Source organism: Pseudorca crassidens, chromosome X (assembly GCF_039906515.1).
Source record: "Pseudorca crassidens isolate mPseCra1 chromosome X, mPseCra1.hap1, whole genome shotgun sequence".
Classification (NCBI taxonomy): Eukaryota; Metazoa; Chordata; class Mammalia; order Artiodactyla; family Delphinidae; genus Pseudorca; species Pseudorca crassidens.
The window spans coordinates 133345635-133369745 of NC_090317.1; the positions used below are offsets into that span (position 1 = coordinate 133345635).

Consider the following 24111-nt stretch of genomic DNA (forward strand, 5'->3'; position numbering starts at 1 on the left):
CTGAGTCATATTCCATTGTATATATGTGCCACATCTTCTTTATCCATTCATCTGTTGATGGACACTTAGGTTGCTTCCATCTCCTGGCTATTGGAAATAGAGCTGCAGTGAACATTGTGGTACATGACTCTTTTTGAATTATGGTTTTCTCAGGGTATGTGCCCAGTACTGGGATTGCTGGGTCATATGGTAGTTCTATTTGTAGTTTTTTGAGGAACCTCCATACTGTTCTCCATAGTGGCTGTACCAATTCACGTTCCCACCAGCAGTGCAAGAGTGTTCCCTTTTCTCCACACCTTCTCCAGCATTTATTGTTTCTAGATTTTTTGATGATGGCCATTCTGACTGGTGTGAGATGATACCTCATGGTAGTTTTGATTTGCATTTCTCTAATGATTAATGATGTTGAGCATCCTTTCATGTGTTTGTTGGCAAATGTAAGGCCAGACACTATCAAACTCTTAGAGGAAAACACAGGCAGAACACTCTACGACATAAATCACTGCAAGATCCTTTTTGACCCACCTCCTAGAGAAATGGAAATAAAAACAAAAGTAAACAAATGGGACCTAATGAAACTGCAAAGCTTTTGCACAGCAAAGGAAACTATAAACAAGACCAAAAGACAGCCCTCAGAATGGGAGAAAATATTTGCAAATGAAGCAACTGACAAAGGATTAATCTCCAAAATTTACAAGCAGCTCATGCAGCTCAATAACAAAAAAACAAACAACCCAATGCAAAAATGGGCATAAGACCTAAATAGACATTTCTCCAAAGAAGACATACAGTACGTTCTTATTAGTTGTCTTTTATAAATAGTAGTGTGTATATGTCAATTCCAATCACCCAGTTTATACCCCACCCCCGTTTCCCCTTTGGTAACCATAAGTTTGTTTTCTACATCTGTGACTCAGTTTCTGTTTTGTAAATAGGTTCATTTGTACCATTCTTTTTTTTAGACTCCATATACAAGCGATATCATACGGTATCTGTCTTTCTCTGTCTGACTTGCTTCACTCAGTATGATCATCTCTAGGTCCCTCCATGTTGCTGCAAATGGCATTATTTCATTCTTTTTCATGGCTGAGTAATATTCCATTGTATATATGCGTCACATCTTCTTTATCCATTCATCTGTTGATGGACATTTAGGTTGTTTCCATGCCTTGGCTATTGTAAATAGTGCTGCAATGAACATTGGGGTGCATGTGTCTTTTTGAATTACGGTTTTCTCCAGATATATGCCCAGAAGCAGGATTGCTGGGTTATATGGTAGCTCTATTTTTAGTTGTTTAAGGAACCTCCATACTGTTCTCCATAGTGGCTGTATCAATTTACATTCCCACCAGCAGTGCAGGAGGCTTCCCTTCTCTCCACACCCTCTCCAGCATTTATTGTTCGTAGATATTTTGATGATGGCCATCCTGACAGGTGTGAGGTGATACCTCATTGTAGCTTTGATTTGCATTTCTCTCATACTTAGTGATTAGATATAGGTAGATGATAGATTTGGTAGATAGATAGGTATATAGAGAGATAGATGATAGATTAGATAGATAGACAGATAGCTGCGTGTCATGGGGTGTGGTCTCATCTGGTGACTCTCACTGCGTGATTCCCAGACCAGCAGTATCAACATCGTCTGGGACCTTCTTCCAAATGCTCCTTCCCAGGCTCCCCCCCACCAACACACACTTGTGGAGTGACAGACTCTAGAGGTGGTGCCCCCGACCCGCACTTCCACAAGCCCTCCAGGTGCCCCAGTACATTGTACGGTTTGAGAACCACCTGTCTGCTCTTGAATCGTGTGTTCCTCCAGGAAGAAGAGAGTGTCTGTTGACTGTAGTTGGTAGGGGATCCACCCTGAGGCTGTGCGTATATGGAACCATATAAATTAATCCTCCACCAACAACAGAAATGCTGATCTGCACCCTTAGACACTTGTGACAAAATGGGCACGATTCCCCCCTTGTTCTGTTCCTCTGGCCGCAAAACCTCTTTTTGTTTATTACTCAAAGGCAATTAACCTTGTTGCTGGATAAATGTAACTGCAGCTGTCTGACATAATAAGGGTACATTAGCCTTAGCAAAATGCTTTTGATAAAGAAAATGCACAGGGGTCTGCAGGGAAGGGAGAGAGTGACTAAGCCTGGTGCCTACTGAGTGGCAGAACGAGCATCTAAGGCAGAGAACGGTGACAGCAAAGCTAGCATAGGAGGTTTGGTGCGAAAAAGAACTCAGCATATGTTACAAACGCTGTGTTTCGTGTGACTCAGAGTTACTGCAAGAAAGCTACAAATGACTCCTTTACGATGCCGCCTAAGTAAATAAAAACGGAAGCATCATAATAACAGATAATTCAGGAAGGTTTGGGGATGAGCACAGACAAATATGACTGTAAAATTAAATATTAATAATAGATGTTGACAAGGACGTGGAGAAAAGGGAACCCTCCTACACTGTTGGAGGGAATGTAAATTGGTGCAGCCACTATGGAGAATAGGATGGAGGTTCCTCAAAAATTTACAAATAAAACTACCGTACGATCCAGCAATTCCATTTTTGAATATATACCTGACGAAAACAAAAACACTAATTTGAAAGGATACATGGACCCCAGTGTCCGTAGCAGCACTATTCACAATAGCCAAGATACGGAAGCAACCTAAGTGTCCATCGACAGATGAGTGGATAAAGAAGATGTGGTGCATATATACAATGGAATATTACTCAGCCATAAAAAAGAATGAAATAATGCCATTTGCAGCAATATGGATGGACCTGGAGATGATCACACTAAGTGAAGTAAGCCAGAGAAAGACAAATATATGATATCACTTATATGTGGAGTCTCCAAAGGTCATACTCATAGAAACAGGAAGTAGAATGGTACGACAGGCGAATGGGTAAAGAAGATGTCTCTCTCTCTCTCTCTCTCTCTCTCACACACACACACACACACACACACACACGCATACATACATACATACAATGGAATATTTTGGGGCATGTAGTGTCAGCTTGGCCTTGGAGGAATGTGGAGGAATGTCTACCATGCAGGTGCTCAGCCATGCCTACATGACTGCCCCTCAAAAAAACCCTGGACGTCAAAGCTCAGGTGAGCCTCCTGGGTTGGCAGTACTCCATCTGTGTTGCGTCCTGCATGGTCTCTGGAAGAATTAAGCACTGTCCACAACCCATGGTAATAACAAAGCCAGCCGTATAGAAAAGTGTCTTCTTGCATCTTTGACCGATTGCCTTTGTGGCCACATCAAATGGAAATTGAAATGCTTCATGTGCCTCTGTGATTCTGGTGATCTGAAAGGGAACTCGGTATTGAATAGTCTTGCTAGAATTCAGAGGAAGAAAATCCAGGTATACTTTGCCAATGTATGAAATTGGGAATCCCGTCTTTGGGGGCTGCAGCAGGGTGGGCTGTTACCGGCTGGTGGTCATACGGCTGGAGAGCTGACACAGGTTGTGTTTCATATTCACGGTGTAGCCATTTTGTCTCTGCTCACGTGTGAAGTTCCACACTGTCTGGCGGGGTCTCTTGACCTGGAATCGTGGCTGACACAGGGCAGTTACGCTGCCCACGCTGTCACCCAGCCAAGGTCTGATTTGGCCAGTTAGCAATCTAATTTTAAAAGCACTATGAAAATACCACTGCACACGCTTTGGCCTTCCTCTCCCCTTCCTGACACATTTCTCCTGGGTAGTTTTTACTCAGCATCTTGGCTTTCTCATGACTTATTCCCTGGGGCCTCGTGCTAACTGTTCAGTCCAGCAATCTGTTCTTTTCCTCTCTTTCTGCAACATCTTTCTTGGCTGTCCTGTCGGCCCTCCTAAGTAATAAAAACAGGCCTCGTGGAGTGAACGAAGTGGTCGTGGGGTATTCAGTGTATGCTGGGTGTGATGCAAAGAACATCTCATGGCTTATCCATGCAACACCCCAACGGTAGATGTGATTCTCAGCTCCATTGCGCAGATGAGAAAAGCAAGGCTTTCCCAGGTCTCGAAGGGGTACAGCTACCTAGTGTGTAAGGCTGGACTACGTGCCACTGCCGGACACCTCCCAAGCCTCCCTTTCTGTCTTGTTTGCCCCGTTGTCCCCTCAGCCATCACCTTGGGGTCCTTTGGTGGGAATTTTTCCTCCTCGTCCATAAGCCTTTGACATTTTAGAGACATTTAGAATGCCCTGGTCTGTGCTCTTTCCTCCTGCCTCTGGGTCACATCTAAGGTTTCCATATTTCCTTTCTGGTGGACTTCCAGGTCTACACTTCTGGAATCAAAATGGCGCCCTCTTAGCTGGTTGTATGGAAGCTGCCTCTTGCCCTTGGGTTTGCCCAGCCTTTTGTATCCCTTGCAATTGGGTGTGTTGTTGGTATCAATAAGTGTGTTTTCTCGGTGCGGGCAAACTGCGAGCTAGTTGCTGTGTGCTCCATAGATTACCACGCACGTTATTATTATTTTTATTGAAATATAGTTGATTTTACAGTATTGTGTTCATTTCCCCTGTATGGCAGCGTGATTGTCATACGTATGTATACATTCTTTTTTCATGTTCTTTTCCATGATGGTTTATCACGGGATATTGAATAGAGTTCCCTGTGCTCTACAGGAGGACCTTGTCTTTTATCCGTCCTATATATAATAGTTTGCATCTACTAACACCAAACTCCCACTCCATCCCTCGCCTATCCCCCAACCCCCTTGGCAACCACAAGTCTGTTCTCTATGTCTGTGAGTGTGTTTCTGTTTCATAGATAGTGTTCACTTGTGTCATATTTTAGATTCCACATATAAGTGAGATCACAGGGTATCTGTCTTTCTCTGACTTACTTAGTATGATCATCTCTAGTTGCATCCCTGTTGCTACAAATGGCATTATTTCATTCTTTTTCATGGCTGAGTAGTATTCTGTTGTATATATGTACCACATCGTCTTTATCCACTCATCTGACGGAGGACATTTTTTTTATGAGGTCCCTATGAAGCCTTTGCTTAGTGGATTATAAGAATGACACCCCAGGAACACAAAGAACTAAAGGCAACTTGCTTGGGAATCTAGAATGTGAAGGTGACTTTAAGGTCACTAAGGGTTAAATGTCAAGCCCTGGGGTCCGTGTGCTCTTTATGTAGCAAAAGAATGATGACATCATACGATGGGCACTTAACAGTTTTATTTCCAAATGATCCAAACGGTAGCCAGGAGAGACAGAGCCGGCCAGGCGGAGTCCAGTTTTCAGTAGGTTCTCCGTCCCTAGGTAGCTTTCCAGAGGTGACGAGTGCCTGTATGTACCCACCTGCCCATCCTGGTGATAGACGGTGACCCTGGTGAGCTGAGTAAGGCATCCACGTCCTTACTCCACAGCTGGTACCCCTGGAGCTGGACTCCACGAGCACAGCTGTCCCCACCGCTGTCCTGTTGGCCATGGGTCCATCTGGGGGTCTCAGGTCTGCCTTGGTGCTTCGGAACGAGGGAGCTAGAAGGAAACCGGCGTGGCGCTTGGGCCGCGAGACCAAGGGCATCACGGGAGCTGCGGTCTGTCCGTGCCTGTGCAGTGAATCGTCACGTGGGTTCCTCAACCGAAGCCTTCACCGTGAGCCCGTGGCCCTTGGCGTAGCCTGTTGTCCTGCGTTATCAGCGGACGCCGTAGGTGCCTCTGAGTGACCCCGCGTGTTACTTAGAGCCCTAGTGCCTTGGACATTCCCTGCCATAAATATGGGCCCCATAACGACGAGCTGCAAGGATGCAGAAGCTGTGTCCCAGGAACACCGTGTGTCCCTTGCTTTCTTTCCTCATCAGCGAGCAAGGGATGGGCAGGGGACAGTGTGTCTCCCTTGGTCACCTGGAGTGGCCCTCACCCTGCATCCCAGAAAAACTACCATCACTCACACAGAAATTCTGATGCTTTGCAGTAACCACACGAAGGTCGCGAAAAGAGAACTCTCCTCCAGGCGCGTGGCCGCGGTCAGGGTCCCTCGAGACACCCCCTAAACATTCTGACTCGGAAAATCTGTCTTGATAGGATTCGTTCACCCTGAAGCCCAGCCAGATGTGGTTTCCTGGGGTCCTGACCGTGGGAGACAGGAGGCGATGTTTATTCTGACGTTCGGTTTTTTTTCCAAGCACGTACCCGAACGTTGCCGGCGTGGACGGATGCCGCGACATCTCCTTACACTGTCAGAGACAGCCCCCCGCCAGGCCCTTCACAGATCGTCATTACGTTGAAATTAGAAACAGGTGCAGAAGCAGGTTCTGACGATAAATAGGGTGAGTGGAAGGAGAGAGGCAGGACGCACCCTGGAAGGGCAGGCAGCGCACGGTCAACTCTATAGGGTTTGGCACATACACGGTTACGTAACCCTGCGGCCGGACTGGAGATTTAAAAGCAGCGTGGATGGCTTCTGTGTCGTGTCAGCCGAACACACCAGCACAGCCTCAAGACCCGACTTACTCACGGCCTTGTGTGTGCAGCGTGGCTGCAAACTGGTGGGGCTGAGGTCCATCCTCATGTCACACTGATAGCAGCACTTCTAAAAAGAGGTGAGACGTGAGGCCAGCGCTGCCCTGCTGGGACCGCCAAAGAGCTCTATGGGTGAGGACAAATCACATTTAGCGTCACAACTGCTGTTCCTGGACCCCTTGCTGAATTGTGGATGCTGCGCTGAGTGCTGGGCACATTTACAGCTCATGCCAGCCCCCAAAGGGGAAGGTTTACTTTTTCTGCTATGGGATGAATGTGTGTCCATCCAAAATTCATACGTGGAAGCCCTCACCCCTGACGGGATGGTATCAGGAGATCCTTTGGGAGGTGATTAGGGTTCGATGAAGTCATGAGAGTGGGACCCCATGATGGGATTACCATCCTCATAGAAAGAGACACAGAGATCTTGTTGTCTCTCTCCGTCTCTCCCCCAGAAGGTGGCTGTCTGCAAGCCAGGAACAGAGACCTCCCCAGAACCAATCATGTCGGCACCCTGATCTCAGACTTCCAGCCCCCAGAACTGTGAGAAAATGAATTTCTAATGTCTAAGCCCCCTAATCCTCTGGTTATGGTGGTCTAGGCTGACTGATACGACCCCAGAGCTCAGAGAGGTTGAGGGACCTGCCCAGAGTTACCCAGCCTTGGGGGTGGGATGGGGACTCAGGCAGTTAGGCTGCAAAGCCACTGAACGATGGAGCTGTTCTGCCCCGTCGAGATGAACCACGTCTTTCAGGGGAAGATGTGCCTGGACTTGAATTGGTGCGTTTGAGAACCTCCGTGGGATGCTGTTCAGCCTTGCTGGTGATTGTGGACAAGCCTGAGAAGTTAAACTCCCCGGGACCCAGTCTTTTATGAGGACGGGAGGAGGCAGCCCTCTCATGCAGAACCTCCAGGAACCCCACCAGGTTCTAATGGTGAAGACTGGAGCAACGTCCCCTTCTGCAGGAATTCCATTTTGGAACAAGCTCAGAGGGTTTCCTTCTCTGTCTGCTCTCAAGGGAAATTACTTCACCAGTGCCTCCCTGACCTGGGGGCAGGGAAATACTCAATTCCAGCTCCGTCCATCCTTCTTGAATTTGAAGAATACTTTGCGTGGGGGGGGGGTGGGTGATGGCGTTGGCTTCGTGGTTCCGTCAAGGCGCTAGCCAAGCCCCATTGGTGGCCTGTGTGGTCCAGGTGGCTTTGCCTTGTTCTAAGACCAACGACTTCCCTGGTCACTCTGCACAGACATCCCCACAGCATGCGTCACTGGTCCCAAGGAGGACCAAGCCGATCTGGTTGGAGGAGCCCAAGTGCAGAATATCTTCAGCACAGGTGACCTGGGTCTCAATCCACGGGCATCATGGGTTGTCCGCATGATGGCCCCCAGAATTCACATGTTGAAGCCCTGACCCCCAGAACCTCGGAATGGGGCTGTATTTGGAGATGGGGTCTTTAAACAGGGAATGAAGGTAAAATGAGGTCACTAGAGTGGGTCCTGATCCCATAGGATGGGGGTCCTTATAAGAAGAGGAGATCAGGGCACAGATACACATGGAAGGACGATCCTGTGAGGACGCAGGGAGAAGACAGCTGTCTACACACCCAGCAGAGAGGCCTCGGGAGGAACCAGCCCTGCCCACACCTGGATCTCAGACTCCAGCCTCCAGGACTGGGAGAAAATAAATGTCTGTTGTTAATCCACCCTGTTTGCAGAATTTTGTTACGGCACCCTAGCAAACTAATGCACCAGGATCTCCACAACAACATCTGTGTCTGAAGCACATTGTTCCTCGAAGCAAATATTATGACAAATGGGAACATTTTCATCGTGCCCCTTAAAAAGAACCTGGCAGATCCTTGTCAAAGAAGGACGACTTTGAAATTAATTTCTGAAAAGATAACTAGGACTTTTTCTGTTTTCTTAAATGAGAGAACACTTTTTTAAGTGCACTGCAGGGTGTTGGCTGTTTGGATCGGAGAACAAGGAAGGGGTAAGGCAATCCCACTTTTTTTTTTAAAAACTTTTGGCCCACTTGTTGGTCTGGAGCGAGATGCCGTCTTCATCTTCTAGGTGTTTTGCTGTATGAATACTTGAAAAGGTAATTCAGGACAGAGGGCGATCAGTGCCTCACAGGCAAGAAACGCAGAAACGTGAGAGATCCTGGTGGAATTTTGTCCCAGCGCAAGGAATCTGCCCATTTGCTCAGCCAGCCTCACTGAGGATGGTGTGTGTGTCTGTGCTGTGCTGCTGTCTTGAGCATGCATGGTCCTAGCTGCTTAGTTTCTCAGTCAAAGATGTCAATTTACCTCCCCCAGCCCCCGCGGAGTGCAGACCTCCCCTTGATTTTATGACCTTCTGAGGGCCCATCGTTCATGGCTGACGGGTAGACGCCGGAAGATCATTGTGTTGGCGTTCTCAGTTATTCTGGGGTCTCAAGGTAAAGCTTGCTTCTAGGCAGGCCATGGAGTTATTTGAATGTCCTGATATATATTTTTTTGCTATTTCAAATATTTATAAATCTGGGCCTTCCCTGGCAGTCCAGTGGTTAAGACTCTGTGCTCCCAATGTGGGGGGCCTGGGTTCGATCCTGGTCGGGGAACTAAGATCCTGCCTGCTGCGTGGCCAAAAAAAAAAAAAAAAAAAATCATAAATCTAACAAAATCGTCTGTATCCTATGTTTTTGCAGGTGTCTGCGACAGCACTAAAAAGGTTCAGGTGAGCTCACGATCTCACTGACGTGTTGTCTTATGGCTGCATTCATCTCCCAGGAAGCTAAAGCAGGGCGAGTGTTAGTCAGGATGCCTCGAGGACAGGACTCCACTCTCAGCATCGCACAAAAGCACACATCTCAGCCCGGGGTTCCGTGTTCTGTGTGGCACAGTGTGGGATGCACGATGCATCAGTTACGGCAGAATCTACGTTAGCACCACTGCTTTGGCTGGACTTTGCTGTCACCTGTGGGCATGTCTTTGTCAAGTTAGGCAAGAGGAAACTCTCTCTCTCTTTTTTTTAATACGTAGCTTCAAATTCAGATGGGAATTCTATCTGTATCTTTTTCTGCATGGATAACTCTCTCTCTCTCTCTCTCTCTCTGTCTTTTTCTTTCAATACGTAGCTTCAAATTCAGATGGGAATTCTGTCTGTATCTTTTTCTGCATGGATAATTCCCTCTCTCTCTCTCTCTCTCTCTCTCTTTTAATACGTAGCTTCAAATTCAGATGGGAATTCTATCTGTATCTTTTTCTGCATGGATAACTCTCTCTCTCTCTCTCTCTCTTTTAATACGTAGCTTCAAATTCAGATGGGAATTCTATCTGTATCTTTTTCTGCATGGATAACTCTCTCTCTCTCTCTCTCTCTCTCTCTCTCTTTTTTAATACGTAGCTTCACATTCAGATGGGAATTCTATCTATCTTTTTCTGCATGGATAGTACTCTCTCTTTCTAACTACATGTAAGGAAAATTATTTCCAAAATCCAGCACTTACTTCAGTACCAAGGGCTTGTCATGGGGAGTGAAGGGGAAGTAAAAACGGCCATTACATATAAACAACAAAGGCGCTACTAAGGAAACACTGCAAGATACAATTACGAGGGCTAGTTGTGGATAGTATTTAAAAAAACACTACTATACAGCTTTTAGGAATTTAAATCCATACCATCCTATAATATTTGTTCCAGATATCAGTAAGTGGAACTAGCTCTTGAAGTTCATTTACAAAAAGGACCTGAGCAGAAATACAAGATTAGGACGTTAAGTTTGCATTTCACTAAAGAAAAATCAGATGTAGGTAACTACATACTGGTAAAAATAAATACAAGCTTTTGAAATTCACGTTGCACCCTGGATCACTGTATCCAAAAAACACCCTAGAATCACACCTCAGCGATTTATAATCAGTCTGGATTTCCCTTTAAAAGTATCTCTGGAGATTCATTACTGTCCTGTTTTATTAAGACAAGTGGCTTGGTCAAGAAAGTCCAGCTGTAATGGACGTTGGATTAGAATATATCATCACATATGGTAGGGTTTTCTACTTTTCATTCCTGCACAGAAACCACTTAGTAAATTAAGCTAAAGTTTGGGCAGCACAATCTGGTTTACTTTTAGTGCTGATCAATACTGGAAAATGGAACGACTGGCAGGAAAAGTCCTGAAAAGTACTCCTTGGAGCCAGACGTGTTTCACAATGAATATTTTTCCAGATTTTAGAAAGATTGTAGTTTACACTCTGCCCATTATTGGCTCTCCAGCTGGACTTTTAGTCGACAGGACATAATCGAACATCGTGCCAACATAGGGCAGGATTAGAACTGTGTATACTGTGTAGTTACTATATAAAAATAAGGCAATTGACTTCAAATTTATCTATAGTCAGAAAAACGGGATTTTTCCAGCTAGGAATGTGAAACAGTGCAGGTATTACTAATCTGTAAAGCTGCCTGGAGAAATCCTCAGTTTTTTCCAGAGAATGTAGTTTTGCAAGGTATGAGGGGGAGAAAAAGAAGAGAGGCCACCCACTCTTATGTCCTTTCTTTGGTTTTTTTTTTTTTTAATTTAATTTGGCTGCCTCGGGTCTCAGTGTTGGCGTGTGGGCTCAGTAGTTGTGGCTCGCGGGCTCTAGGGCGCAGGCTTAGTAGTTGTGGCGCACGGGCTTAGTGGCCCCATGACATGTGGTGTCTTCCTGGACCAGGGCTCGAACCCGTATCCCCAGCATTGGCAGGCGGATTCTTAACCACTGGACCGCCAGGGAAGTCCCTGTTACATACTTTCTAGTCCAAAACAAAACTGTTTCTTGAAGAGCAAAGGGAAAAAAATGAAAGACTTGCAGAAGACGATCGTGTGCGTAAACAAAAAAAAATCCACTGTCGGGCAGAACTGCAGACATCTGGAGAAAAACAAAGCACGTTTTTGTCTCTTGATGTTGCTTGTTCTTCGGGAAGGTTTAACAGCCTCGATGAACAGGTTCTCCCAAACGTTAATGTGTCCTTCACGCCCTTGGAAGGGAAATGATGCAGAAAATCGCTGTGGCATCCTCAGGGAAATGATCGTCATTATTGTGCACGTGCTGAGACTTCCGTCGCGATCGGAGTTTCAGGCTCGGCTGACGGAGGTGGGGCGAGGCGTGTGCTCGGGACCGGGAGTGCGGTGATTTCCGAGTGGGACGGATAAAACTGCGACGTTTCCGTCTGTCCCTCCATGACATGCATACCAGCTGAAGAGACAGTAACTGTGGCGAGCGAATACCAATCCCAGGGCACCTCCTTCAAGGAATAGTCTTGAGACACGACCGAAAAAGATGACGGGCCAGTATCTTTGATGAATGTAGATGCAACAATTGTCAACAAAACCTAGCAAACTGAATCCAGCCGTACATCAAAAAGATCAGGCGCCACGGCCATGCTGGATTCATCCCAGGGTCACGAGGATGGTTCAACATATGCAAATCAATCCGTGTGATACACCACATCAACGAAAGAAGAGACAAAAAACACATCCTCTCAAAAGAAATATTCTTTTTTTTTTTTTTACTAGTTTATTTGATAAAACAAAGAGAATGAGTGAAAAAACACTGGCACCAATTACCGTCACTAAAATGTGAGCAAATAAAAAGAATTCTATATTAAAAAGAATCTAAACCCGGGGTTTTTCTGTTCCCAGTAGAAAGACAATAATGACACCTGTCCCTCTGCTCTCTCCTTTTCTTCTTTCCTCCCTCCATCCTTCGCTTCCTTGCTTCCTTTTTTTGTCTGAAAAGAAATATTCTTTAAAATAGAATGGAACAACAACATTGTAAATCAACTGTACCCCAATAAAATAAAATAAAATGGAATGGAACCGTGGGTACCACATACTGGGGTTGCCTGCGTGTCCGTGGAGATGGGGTGTAGCCAAAACGAAAACTAAACAAAAACTCCCTGTTCTTAGATAATGTAGAGACATGAAAACCTATTACTGCAATGATTCCCTACTCCAGTTTTCACGAGATAAGCCCGAGAACTTTCTACACGTGCAACTGTAGTGACCCGGACATCCTGCTGATGCGGTGAATTCTGTAGCTTCCCTCGGCGCCCAAGGAAGTTTACAGATGCTGAGGGAGTTAGAGTGTTTCATTATCCGCCCCGTCTCTGAAAACCTGAGCATCATAGGGCACGTCAGGTCATGGAAGGGGTTCCCGGAGTCTGGAGTTTTTTCAGAGGAGCTCATTGAAGGAAAAGGAGGTGGGCAGAACGGCAAGATGAAATGTGAGTGTGTGTTCATGGGAAGCTAGGTCTGGGGTCCAGACAGTGTTCTGTAGGGGACCGGGGGTGGAATGGCCTTGAGGAGTGTCAGGTCATTGCTTGGGAACGGGATGGAGCTTCCATACGTATTGAGCACTACCAGCTCATTGCTTGGGGATGGAGTGGGGCCGCCATATGCATTGAGCACTACCAGCTCATTGCTTGGGGATGGAGTGAGGCCACCATATGCATTGAGCACTACCCAGTCATTGAAGGGGAATGGGATGGAGCCGTCGTATGCATTGAGCAGGCTTGGGTAGTACGGGTCCTGGCACACATTCATAGCGGGGAGGTGAAGGTGGACCTTTTAGGGTCTTCTCATTCCTATTTATAACAAAATTAGGTGAGTGGGAGGACGAGGAAACAAACAGTCAGCCCACAGGGAGAGTTCAGGGAATGCTCTTACGCCTGTGGTCATAACTTCCAATGCAACCAATAATTCACATTTTAAGTATTTTGGAGATTTCATGATTCAATCTTATTTCAACAAGAAAGTTTCTACTCGGGCCGTTCAGCATTAGGGAACATGTATGTTGCATGTGTGAGTTAATGGTAATAAATGGTGACCACACAATGGCGACTGTAGTGCATGTTGATTTTGATACTCACCTGTGTTATTATCTTTGAAAGTTATTATAAAAGATTGGCTGTATTCCCCGTATTATACACTGTATCCTTGGAGCTTACTTTATACCTAATAATTGGTACCTCTTACTCCCTGTGGGTACAAACCTCCTTTAGGTCGTTGTTCACGTAACTTTCTGTTTGCTCTGACTTCCCCCCGGAGCAAAGAGCAAAAGTGACAGGGAGGTCCTCCCGATGGAGATCTACTGATGGAACTGGGTAGAGGGGACCCTAAATAAAGGAGCACTGCTTTGCATTATGCGAAGGTGGCCTCAAGATTCCTGCCTCCCTACAAGGTGTGCATGCCTTATGTAATCCCCTCCCCTTCTCTGTAGGTGGGGCCCAGGGATGATGGGGGTGTCACTCCCATGGTTAGATTATGCTATATGACAGAAGCGAAGGGACTTTGGAGATATAATTAAGGTCCAAAATCAGTTGACATTGAGTTAATCAAAAGGGAGACCATTGGGTGGGCCTAGCCTAAACAGGTGACCCTGTGAGAGAGACTTGAAACAGAAGCAGAAATTTTTATGCTGGCTTAGAAAATGCTGACAGCCGTGTTTTGGGAGGGCCATGCAGCATGGAGCTGAGTGACCCCTTGAAGCTGAGAGCCCCCTTTGCCCGACAGCCAGAAAGAAAACGGGACCTCAGCCCTACAACTGCATGGAACTGAATTTCACCTACAACCCGAGTGAGGCTGGAATAGGATCCCCAGCCACAGAGGATGACCCCAGCCCTGTTGACACCATGGTTTCAGCTTTGTGAGACCCAGAGCAGAGGACCCTGCTCACCCCGACTCAGACTTCTGACATAAAGAGCTGGCAGATGGTAAATGGGTGTTGTTTCCGTCCAGGGAGTTTGGGACAATTTGTTACACAGTGTAGCTAGCTGATACCCATGGCTCCCTCTTCAAGCCCTCAATCCAGGGCAGAGTGAGGAGAGCCCTGCAGGCAGATGGGCGCCTTTACTCCCTGGATTCAACTTGTTAAAGCTGGTGTCTACACCCAAGTAAAGTAACCACACGACCTTCTCACCAGGGACTAAGAAAGGGGATCCTGAGAGCAACAAAGGAAGTTGGACATCTTTGTACATTTGTTTGCGTTCTCCTGGTAGGAAGTCTTTTCATCTCAATAAAAGCTGCTTATGAAGAACTTTTTCCACCCTGAACCCCACATGACTGGTGTTGTCCTGCCTCCTAGTGGACAGAAAAGTTCACAAGTTAGAGTGCTGGTCGCGTGGGCGGGAAGAGGGTGTATATTGGAGTTGGATTTTTCCCCTTTTTTCCATTTCTGGCCACCACACATTACTCTTGGAGGATTTGAATTTCTTTTTTCTTTTTCTGTGACTGAGGTCATTCACTGATGGATTGACTGATTAATTGATCTTAGGTTGTACACTGCGGTGTTTTGTCTTTTTATGAAGGTGTCCCGTGTGAACATTTAATGTGCACGTACATTTTGAAATGATGACCAGAACCAGTGCTGTATTATATACTTGTAATTTTACGAGGTCAGGAGATCCTTAGCGTTCCCATCACACACACAACATACCCATCACCATACATGCTTACCATTTTGTTGTGTGTGTGTGATGAGAACATTGAAGATCTACTGTCTTAGCAAATTTTGAGTATATAATATGGTACTGTTAACCATAGTCACCATGATGTACGTTAGACCCCAGAACTTTTTCTTCCTATAACTGGAAATTTGTACCCTTTGAGCAGTATCTTCCTATTTTCCCCAAACCCCAACCTCTGGTAACCACCGTTCTACTCTCTGCTTTTTAAAAACATATTTTAATTTTATCGGAATATAGTTGATTTAAAATGTCCTGTTAGTTTCAGGTGTACAGCAAAGTGATTCAGTTATACATATGCATATATTCATTCTTGTTTTAGATTCTTTTCTCATAAAGGTTATCACAGGCTATTGGGTAGCGTTCCCCGTGCTACACAGCAGGTCCTTGTTGGGTATCTATTTTATATATAGTCCTGTGTGTGTGTGTTCATCCCGAACTTCTACTTCACCCCCCTCCCCCTGCCCGCCATGATTCCCCTTTGGTGACTATAAGTTTGTTTTCGATATCTATAAGTCTGCTTCTGTTGTGTAAATAAGTTCATTTGTATCTTTTCTGTAAAGTAGATTCCACACATAAGTGATGTCATATGGTGTTTATCTTTCTCTGTCTGGCTTACATCACTTAGCGTGACGTAATCTCTGGGTCCATCCATGTGGCTGCAAATGGCATGATTGCATTCCTTTTTATGGCTGAGTAGTATTCCAGTGTATATATGCACCACATCTTCTTTATCCATCCATCTGTCGATGGACACTTAGGTTGCTTCCATGTCTTTGCTGTCGTGCATAGTGCTGCTGTGAACATAGGGGTGCATGCATCTTTTGAATTACGGTTTTCTCCGGGTATGTGCCCAGGAATGGGATTGCTGGGTCCTAGGGTAGCTCTATTTTTAGTTTTTTAAGGAACCTCCATACTGATCTCCATAGTAGCTGCACCAATTTACACTCCCACCAACAGTGTGGGAGGGGTCCACACCTTCTCCAGCGTTTGTTGTTTGTTATCTTTTTGATAGTAGCCATTCCAGCAGGTGATGAGGTGATATCTCATTGCAATTAAATTTGCATTTACCCTGTGATGAGTTACGAAGCGCTGTAGTTGGCTGTGAGGCATGCTCACGTCATCTTCGTGTTATAATCCATGAACAGTGGGTAACACACTCATGCTAAACCTACACTAGTTAGGGGCCTGTGATCATGTGGGCTGGGTGGAAGTTACTTTTAGGCCAGCTCTGTGGGTGGATAAACTAAATAAGATCCCCAGAAGGACCCTTTACCTCCTGGGAGTACGAATTGCTTTTAAAACTCTTCAGAAGCTCCTGTTTCCAAGTAAGATGCTGATGGCCTTCTAACCACCTGGCTTACCAGTCAGTTGGAGGTCATTCTTTTGTCTTTAACTGTAAAGTGCTTTGGGGTGTCTGTTACTTGTCTTGGGGTCGATGGAGACTGTTCTCACTTTAATTTCATTTTCCAAATATACTTGGCAACCATAAACATTTGAATAATCTGTAACCTGAAAATTTCACAAACTTCAACAGCTTTTACTAAAGCTTTTTACCAGTGGTGTTGTTGACTCTTTTTTGGTGGTGGCAGTGGTTTTATACTTGAGATTCTGGGGTTGAATGTACCGTCTTCCTGTGATGGTTCAGTGGTGGTGGTTTGCTGTCTCCCAAGGAGAGAGAGAAAAGTGAGTGGGGAGACTTAAAGAAATGAGCTTCCCTGGAGGTGGATGTGTGTGTCCTAAAAATGTCTGTCTGTAGGGAGGACCAGGGCTTTGCTTGATAAGGGTGAGTTTGAGGCTCAGGTGGGCACAGGGGGAACAAAAAATTGCAGCTGGTGATTGTAAGACAGCATTGGATCTCCAAGATATCTTTGTGATGTGGACAAAAAAATGTCACCAGCCTTTTCATTAAACAAAGGATATTGCAGCTGTCAAGCCCTCAGCCACTGCAGCTGCCCCAGTGCTTTGCCCTGAGGGGATTCAGGATGGAGAAAACCAGGATCCTGGCTGCCCCAGTGTTTTGCCCTGAGGGGATTCAGGATGGCGTGAAACAGGATCCTGGCCCCAGAGAGTTAAGGTGCATATCAGAGGAATGATTTCAATGAGCTCAGACTCCTGCATCTTCCCATATATAGAAAAGTGCCAGATTCATTAACTTGAGATGTCTGGTTTCTTTAATAATCTCTTGATGTTTGAACTACCTGGTCTTTGCTGCAAAACCCCCTATATACCCTGGCTGCTTCCTGACCTCTTTGGAACAGTCCCCTCGAGCTACCCGAGAGGCTGTATCCCGGGCTTAAGTCGTCAGCAAGTCCACCAAATAAAACATAATTCTCAACTTTTAGGTTGTGCATTTTTTTTTTTTCAGTTGACAGTTTAGAAAAAGGGAATATGGACGGAGCAGAAATACTTCAACTAGGAGAGCATTAGGCTTAAGAAAAAGGGGATTTTGAACTATGAACCATGAGAACAGGTGACGCTGGGGCAGTGGATGTGCACAGACAGGCATCAAGGGACCAAGGCAGGTGGGTGAGACCGCTCAGGTGCACCTACCTGGCTGTGCCCACTGACCTCACCTGCAGGGACAGGCAGCTGTCACACAGAGCAACCAAGTGGCTGGGGCCTCACGGCTTCCCTCAGATGCTGGCCGTACAGGCTGGCTGTCTACGATCTGATCCTTTTAGGAGTACAAACACACCTGGGAGGTATCGTGGGTTTCGTTCCAGACCACCACGATAGATCGAATATCACAATAATACGGCAAGTCACGAATTGTTTGGTTCCCCGGTGCATCTAAAAGTTATGTTCATACTAGACCATGGTTCGTTAAGTCTTATTATGTCTTGGGAATTCCCTGGCGGTCCAGTGGTTAGGACTCTGCGCTCTCACTGCTGGGGCCCTGGGTTCAATCCCTGGTCAGGGAACTAAGATCCCACAATCTGCGTGGCGTGGCCAAAAATAAAAATGAAAATTAAAAAAAAATTTTTTTAATTAAAAAAATAGCACGTGGATTAAAAGTAATTCACGTGTAACTTAAAAAAAGTCTTTCTTTTTTTACAATTTTTATTGGAGTTTAGTTGATTTACAATGTATTAGTTTCAGCTGTACAGCAAAGTGATTCAGTTACACATATACAGGTATCCACTCTTTTTTAGTTTTTTTTTTTTCCCCCATACAGGCCATTACAGAATATTGAGTAGTTTCCTGTGCTACACAGTAGGTCCTTACTGTGTCTAAAAAAACAACGCACGTACCTTTATTTAAAAATAACTTTACTGTCAAAAGTTGCTTCCCTTCCCTTGTGAGCCTTCCCCGAGCCATATCCTGTTACAGTAGTAACGGGAAGTTTCCCTGATCACAGGTCAGCATCGCAAACAGAATCCTAGCGAAAATGTTTGAAATACGGCAAGATGGACCAAAATGTGACCCAGAGACACAAACTGAGCAATTGCTTTTGGAAAAATGGCCCCGAGAGACTTGCCCGACACGGGGCTGCCCCAAACCTTCCATTTGTAAAGACAAACAAACAAAAACAAAACCCCAAAAAACCCACAGCATCTGCAAAGCACGATCCACTGAGATGCCGTACCACGATGTCTGCCCGCACTGGTCAAAGAGAAAAAGCAAATCCACCTTGTGGTGGTGTGGAGTCACAGCCCCCGAGAAAGCACGTCAGCCAGGCCCCGTGGTTCCGAATGCGGCTGCTTCCTGAGATGTTTCCTGAGATGCTGTCAGTGATGCCCAGTTGCTCCGGGAAGACCGCCCTTGCGGGCGGGCTTCCGGAAGAGAGGCTGCGAGGAGTTCATTCCGCATGCGTGTCCTGGTCCTGATGCAGAGTTGTCCTCAGGATGCTTTCTGGGTACAGCCTCCTTTTCCGGGAAAACGCACCCCTCTCAGGACATGTCCTGGGGAGACATCCCCCTGTTTAGGAGCCATGGAAGGGTGCTCGTCACCAGCAGAACCAGAGAGAAAATTGCCCATTGGTTTATTCACTTTTCTCACTGTGTGCCTGGGATGGCTCTCCCTCCCTCCCTCCCTCCCTCCCTCCCTCTCTCCCTCCCTCCCTCCCTCCCTCTCTCCCTCTCTCTCTCTCTCCCTCCCTCCCTCTCTCTCTCTCCCTCCCTCTCTCTCCTCCCTCTCCCTCCCTCCCTCCCTCCCTCCCTCTCCCTCCCTCCCTCTCCCTCCCTCCCCCTCCCTCCCTCCCTCCCTCTCGCGCTCGCGCTCTCTCTCTCTCTCTCTCTCTCTCTCTCTCTCACGCACACACAGGATAATCTCCCTCCGTCCGTTTTCCCTATCTGGTTTTAGGGGCAGCTGGGTTCTGCTTCCTACCTAGAAAATAGCATCTCACGTCTCAGCAGACTTGAGTCCGTCTGTCTGTCTAGAACAGCCAAGAGGTGTGTATACGTCACGTTTATTTTTAAGGAACGAATTATTATTTTTCTGGTTGTCAGGCATTTGATCTATTTCTGGTGAATTTGTTTCTGCCCGTAGCAATGATGCGCATACAAATGTTCTTATACACATCACCTGGTGGACAGGGGTGAGACATTTTCTAGGGTATATACGCCTAGGCGTGGAATTGCTCAGTCCAGTGCTACACGCATATTCAAAATGATTGTGTAACATTACATTCTTTTCCAAAGATCTGGACCAGTTTATATTCCAAAGAGCAACGTATACACGTACTGCTGTATTCTGTGTCCTCAGCAACCTTGATAACGCGAGGTCTGGCGTTTTTGCCACCTTGGTGGATGTGAAGGGACGTCTGCTGGTTTTCATCTGCATTTCCCACTTGCTGTTGAGATGGCGTGTCTTTTAGGGTGTGTATTTGGCATTCAGTTTTCTTCTCTTGGGGCGTGCCTGCTCGTGTCTCTTGTCCATTTTTTCATGAGGTTGTTTGTCCTTTTCATATCGCTTTATGGGTGCTCTTTCACCTCTGTCTTTTACATAGAGAGATACAGGGAAAGGTGGGAGGCAGGCTGTGATAACCAAGCTCTTCTCCTGGGTGCCTCCTGGTCCTTTGGGGGCCCCTATTCCTCTGTCTGCAGTGAAGACAGGGCCAGGACTCCGGAAGCTGCATCCCTGCCTGGCATGGATGTAGCAGCGGCAGCTCCCCGAATTCGTCTGTGATGGACCCAGACAGCGTCTGCTGTTCCCTGTTGGGGAGGGGGGGGGCAGATTCTCCGGGACCCGCTGGCCCCGTGTACGGGGGCTGTGCTTGGTGTTGGGATATTTGAAAGCTGCCCTCGTGTTCACCTGAACCCCCTTCATCATAAACGGTGCCTCTCAGCCTTTCAGGGTCTTGGTGGCCCTAAAGTTACCCCTGTTAGGTTCCAAGGCGGGTAGTGGTTATGGTGAGATGCACAGAACCAATGCTAGGAGCCCTTTCACGGCAGAAATCATCTCTGAACAGGCAGCCTCTCCAAAAATCATCTTGTGTTTTTCTCGTACGTGCTTATGTTTATCCCAGTGGAAATGTTTTAATTTACATTTTTGTTCGTGAGTTTTTCCTTCTCTGAGTATTGATGTGAACTCCCCTCTCCTTCTGGTGCTACTTCTTTGCAGATTTTTGTATCAGAACAAGGCACACTTCATAAAAAGAATCAACTCAGGCTTTTCCCCCTGCCCACGTGTTCTAAATCAGTCAATAGAGGTGGGATTATCTATTTTTTGAAAGTCAGACAAAATTTGCTAAAATACCATGGACACTGTCCCTGCCTTTTCTGGATGTCATTCTTTCATTAATTTTTCTCTTTCTCCCATATTCTTTGCTCTGATCAGTGCTAATTTCCTTGATTAGGTCGTAACAATCAGCATTTTTCTCAGAAAAGCATTCATTTCCTTGAGATGTTCATATTTGACTTGTAAATCTAGCATATTATTAATATCGTTGGAAGCACACACCTATCATTTTAAAATCTTCTTCCTACGATGGACTCGTCCCTATTTGTAAATTTGCATTTTCAACCTTGTCAAATACATTATCCACAGTCTTCTCTGGATCTTTGTTTCTGTCTTTTTTTCTTTTTTCTTTCGGTCTGTCGATCTGTCAGATGCTCAAAGACATACACTCATTTCTCCCATAACCATTTTGGTTCTGTGCACTTCTCCCCGCATTCCCAAGGGTTGGTGAGACACAGACTGCGATATTGTGTTATTCTGAGAACATGGCACGTGACTATCGTGACTTCAGATTGACTGGGCGTTGGACCCACAGATAACGGTCCACGTTGCCCCATTGATACTTTAGTCCTGAATCCTCCCCACCTTATGTCAGTAGGGCCAGCCCTGCTTCATTTCTCCTTGTTTGCCTGATACTTTTCAGTCTTTTAATTTTCAATCCCTGCTTTAAAAAGTTCTATAATGAAATATCCAGGAGAACGCTGAGTGTGGTCTTCCCATACGAGGCTACCATCTTGGTTTTGCATCCTAACCAGCCCCCTTGGGGTTCACGCTTACTCTTTCCAACTGCACCCCTACCTGCTTCCTGGGTTTCCTGCTTTGCTACCCGGACAACTGGTATACCTCCTGTGTTCCAGTCCTCTGCATGGCAGACGTTCCGTTTCTTATTTCCTACGGGTATCTTGACCCTTCTCAAAACATCGCAACCTTCATTTCTCTCATTATCCAGATAGAAGTGAAGGTGTTCGTGATGGCATCCCAGGTACAATGAAAGATGTCACTTGTGTCTCCTTCTCCCTGCCAGGAGCCCTGCTGTGTCAGTTACCCCGTCCCCTCTCACCGTGTGCGCTGTTGGGGGGATGCAGCCCCTACTTGGGTTTTAGGTGAGCCCCTAGCGTGCATGAGTCCCCATATCCTGTCAGTGATCAATCCTGGTGCTTTGGCTCGACGGGGGGCAGACCTCACAGTTTGCAACTTGTCTTGGGTGTTTCTTTTCTCAGGGATGGAGCGCTTAAAGCCTCCTGGTCTGCAGGGAACAGTCTGGTCCTCTCAGCGGTAGGGCTTGATTGGAGCGCTCATATTCCCTGTGCAGCGTCACCCCATCATCCTGCCAGTGATGCTGCTGGAGAGGTGAGGGGTGGGGGGCAGCTCCTCAAAGGATGTAGAAAGTGGGCGCTAATGACAAGAATGGGCAGAGAAGGAGCAAAACCCAGTAGCTCCTTCACAAAGCAGCGCTCTCAGCCTGGAACATCAGTCCTCATGTTTCTGGTCATTTCTGACCCTTTTCCCCCAAGGAGCAGGGAAAATTCATCTTCTGACATTTCAAAGATCCAGTTACAGTGCTCTGTTTCCGGAAGCTGAGTGTGTGGGTCCACCCAGCCTTTTACCATGGGTTCGAGTATTAGCAGTAGTGGGAGTTTTCCTCTTTTTTTTTTTTTCCACATTCCTGGGAGCGTTTCAGGTGAAAGTTAGAACAGTGGGTCAGGAATGCCTGTCCAGGTGGCACCGTGTTCTAGAGCAGAACTTTCACACGCCCTGTGGCAAAGCTCCCTTGTCCCCAGTCTGTCACAGCCTGATGCCATTGGAGACAGAATAGAAAGGAATTACGAGAAAAAATACATGTAAGAGACATGCAAAACGGTAGTGCCCAGTGTTGCTTTTTTTTTAAATTTTTTTTATTAATTTTTTTTAATAAAATGACTGTTGATTTTTTTTTTTTAAATTTCTAAACGCATCCTCGATTTCTGAACGTGTCCTCTGGCAGCCTAGTAGCCAACAGATCACAGGATGGTGCCCGTCCGTAGGCCACGTTGAGTAACTCTGATCCAGGAGCACGCCCACCCCGACTCCCACTATAAATTTTTAGGGAAAATACTTTAATAAATATATACACTCGCTTGTCCTCAGTGGCTGTGTGACTTGGCCCACAGAGGTTCCATTCTCTGTGCTCAAGATTATCTTAAAATGTCTCTTCTGAGCGAACACTAACATGTGTTGCAAAATATGTACCTTCCCAAGCTAGTACTTTGGCTGGATCTCAGGTGTAATTATATTTAAAACTTCCTACAGAAACCACAAACCAGCAAAATCCTGCAGGCATGTCTCCCCCCTGAGATGTGTGGCACAGTAGGTGCTGGTCCTTAGGATATGGAAACCGTACTCCCCTCTGTTCCTGGGTCCTGGGACCACAGATATCCCTGTGAGCCTCTTACCAAGAGCTGGGCCTGGGGAGACCCAACGCGATCCTTCAGCAGAGCCAGCTGCGACAGTGCAAGGACAGCAGTGCTGCAGAATGACCCAGAAAACTGCCTTCCACTCAGAAGGGTTGTCTGGCCTAAGTTCCCCTCTGGACCGCAGGATCGTCTTCTGAGCTCACGTGGTTGTTGGATGAACTCAGTCCCTGAAGGTTGTAGGTCTGAGGTTCTGACTGTCCTGCTGGCTCTTGAGTGGGAGCTGTTCTCAGCTCCCAGGAGCTGCCCTGAGGGTCTTGCCCCATGGCCCTCTCCCAACGAGGCAACTTATTTCTTGCAGAACAGCAAGGGAATCTCTCTTCCTCTAGTTTGCTTGCAAGAGGGAATATTATGTAATGAAATACAGTCATAGGGGTGACATCCCAGGATCTTTGCCGTATAAGAGGACACAGTCCCACCCACACTCAAAAAGAGGGCATCGTCAAGGACGTAACTCACAGAGGGTCTTCTTAGCGTATGTTGGACCTTCCTCTTTCCTCTAATCCGGTGTTACTTCCCAGGAGGGATAGAAGTTAACCTCTTTAGAAATCGTCTTAGCATCTGTGGTAAATTGGAGGGTGACCACGCATTTTTGTCTTTCTCCAGTGGAATTTCTGTATTGTGACCTGGCGTCCATGAGGTCCATTCAGCAGTTCGTCCAGAGGTTCAAGATGAAGAAAATCCCACTGCATGTACTGGTCAATAACGGTGAGTTCTGGTGAAATCCAGAGGTTAATTCAGACACAGACACGCGCTCTAGCGGTCCCTTGGGAAAGCGGGATTCCCAAGGACATATATGTTGCAATTATTGCCCCTGTTTGGTTCCACTGATGCGTTTGGCTTTCGTCCTCAGAATAATCAATTTTAGGACGTTGCTTTGAAATGATGTAAAGTGGGATGATGTGTCCCGTGGATTTGATAACTTGGACAGGTCCACTTGGGCTAAGATGTATGAGGGACATGCAAAGGGCTGGATGTTGTCACAAGGGTTATGTTATTAAAGCCTCAGCGTGTTTCCA

At 46.3% G+C, this 24111-nt stretch overlaps 1 protein-coding gene across 2 annotated transcripts in view; it reads left to right on the forward strand.

Annotated features, from left to right (window-relative positions):
• LOC137217415 (dehydrogenase/reductase SDR family member on chromosome X-like) overlaps positions 1–24111 on the forward strand; it is a 194835-nt gene that overhangs the window by 120433 nt on the left and 50291 nt on the right. For both annotated transcript variants that reach the window (XM_067724211.1, XM_067724212.1), the window contains exon 4: positions 23699–23800. In XM_067724211.1, the coding sequence (XP_067580312.1) occupies positions 23699–23800 (102 nt within the window). The remainder of the gene's footprint in view (positions 1–23698; positions 23801–24111) is intronic.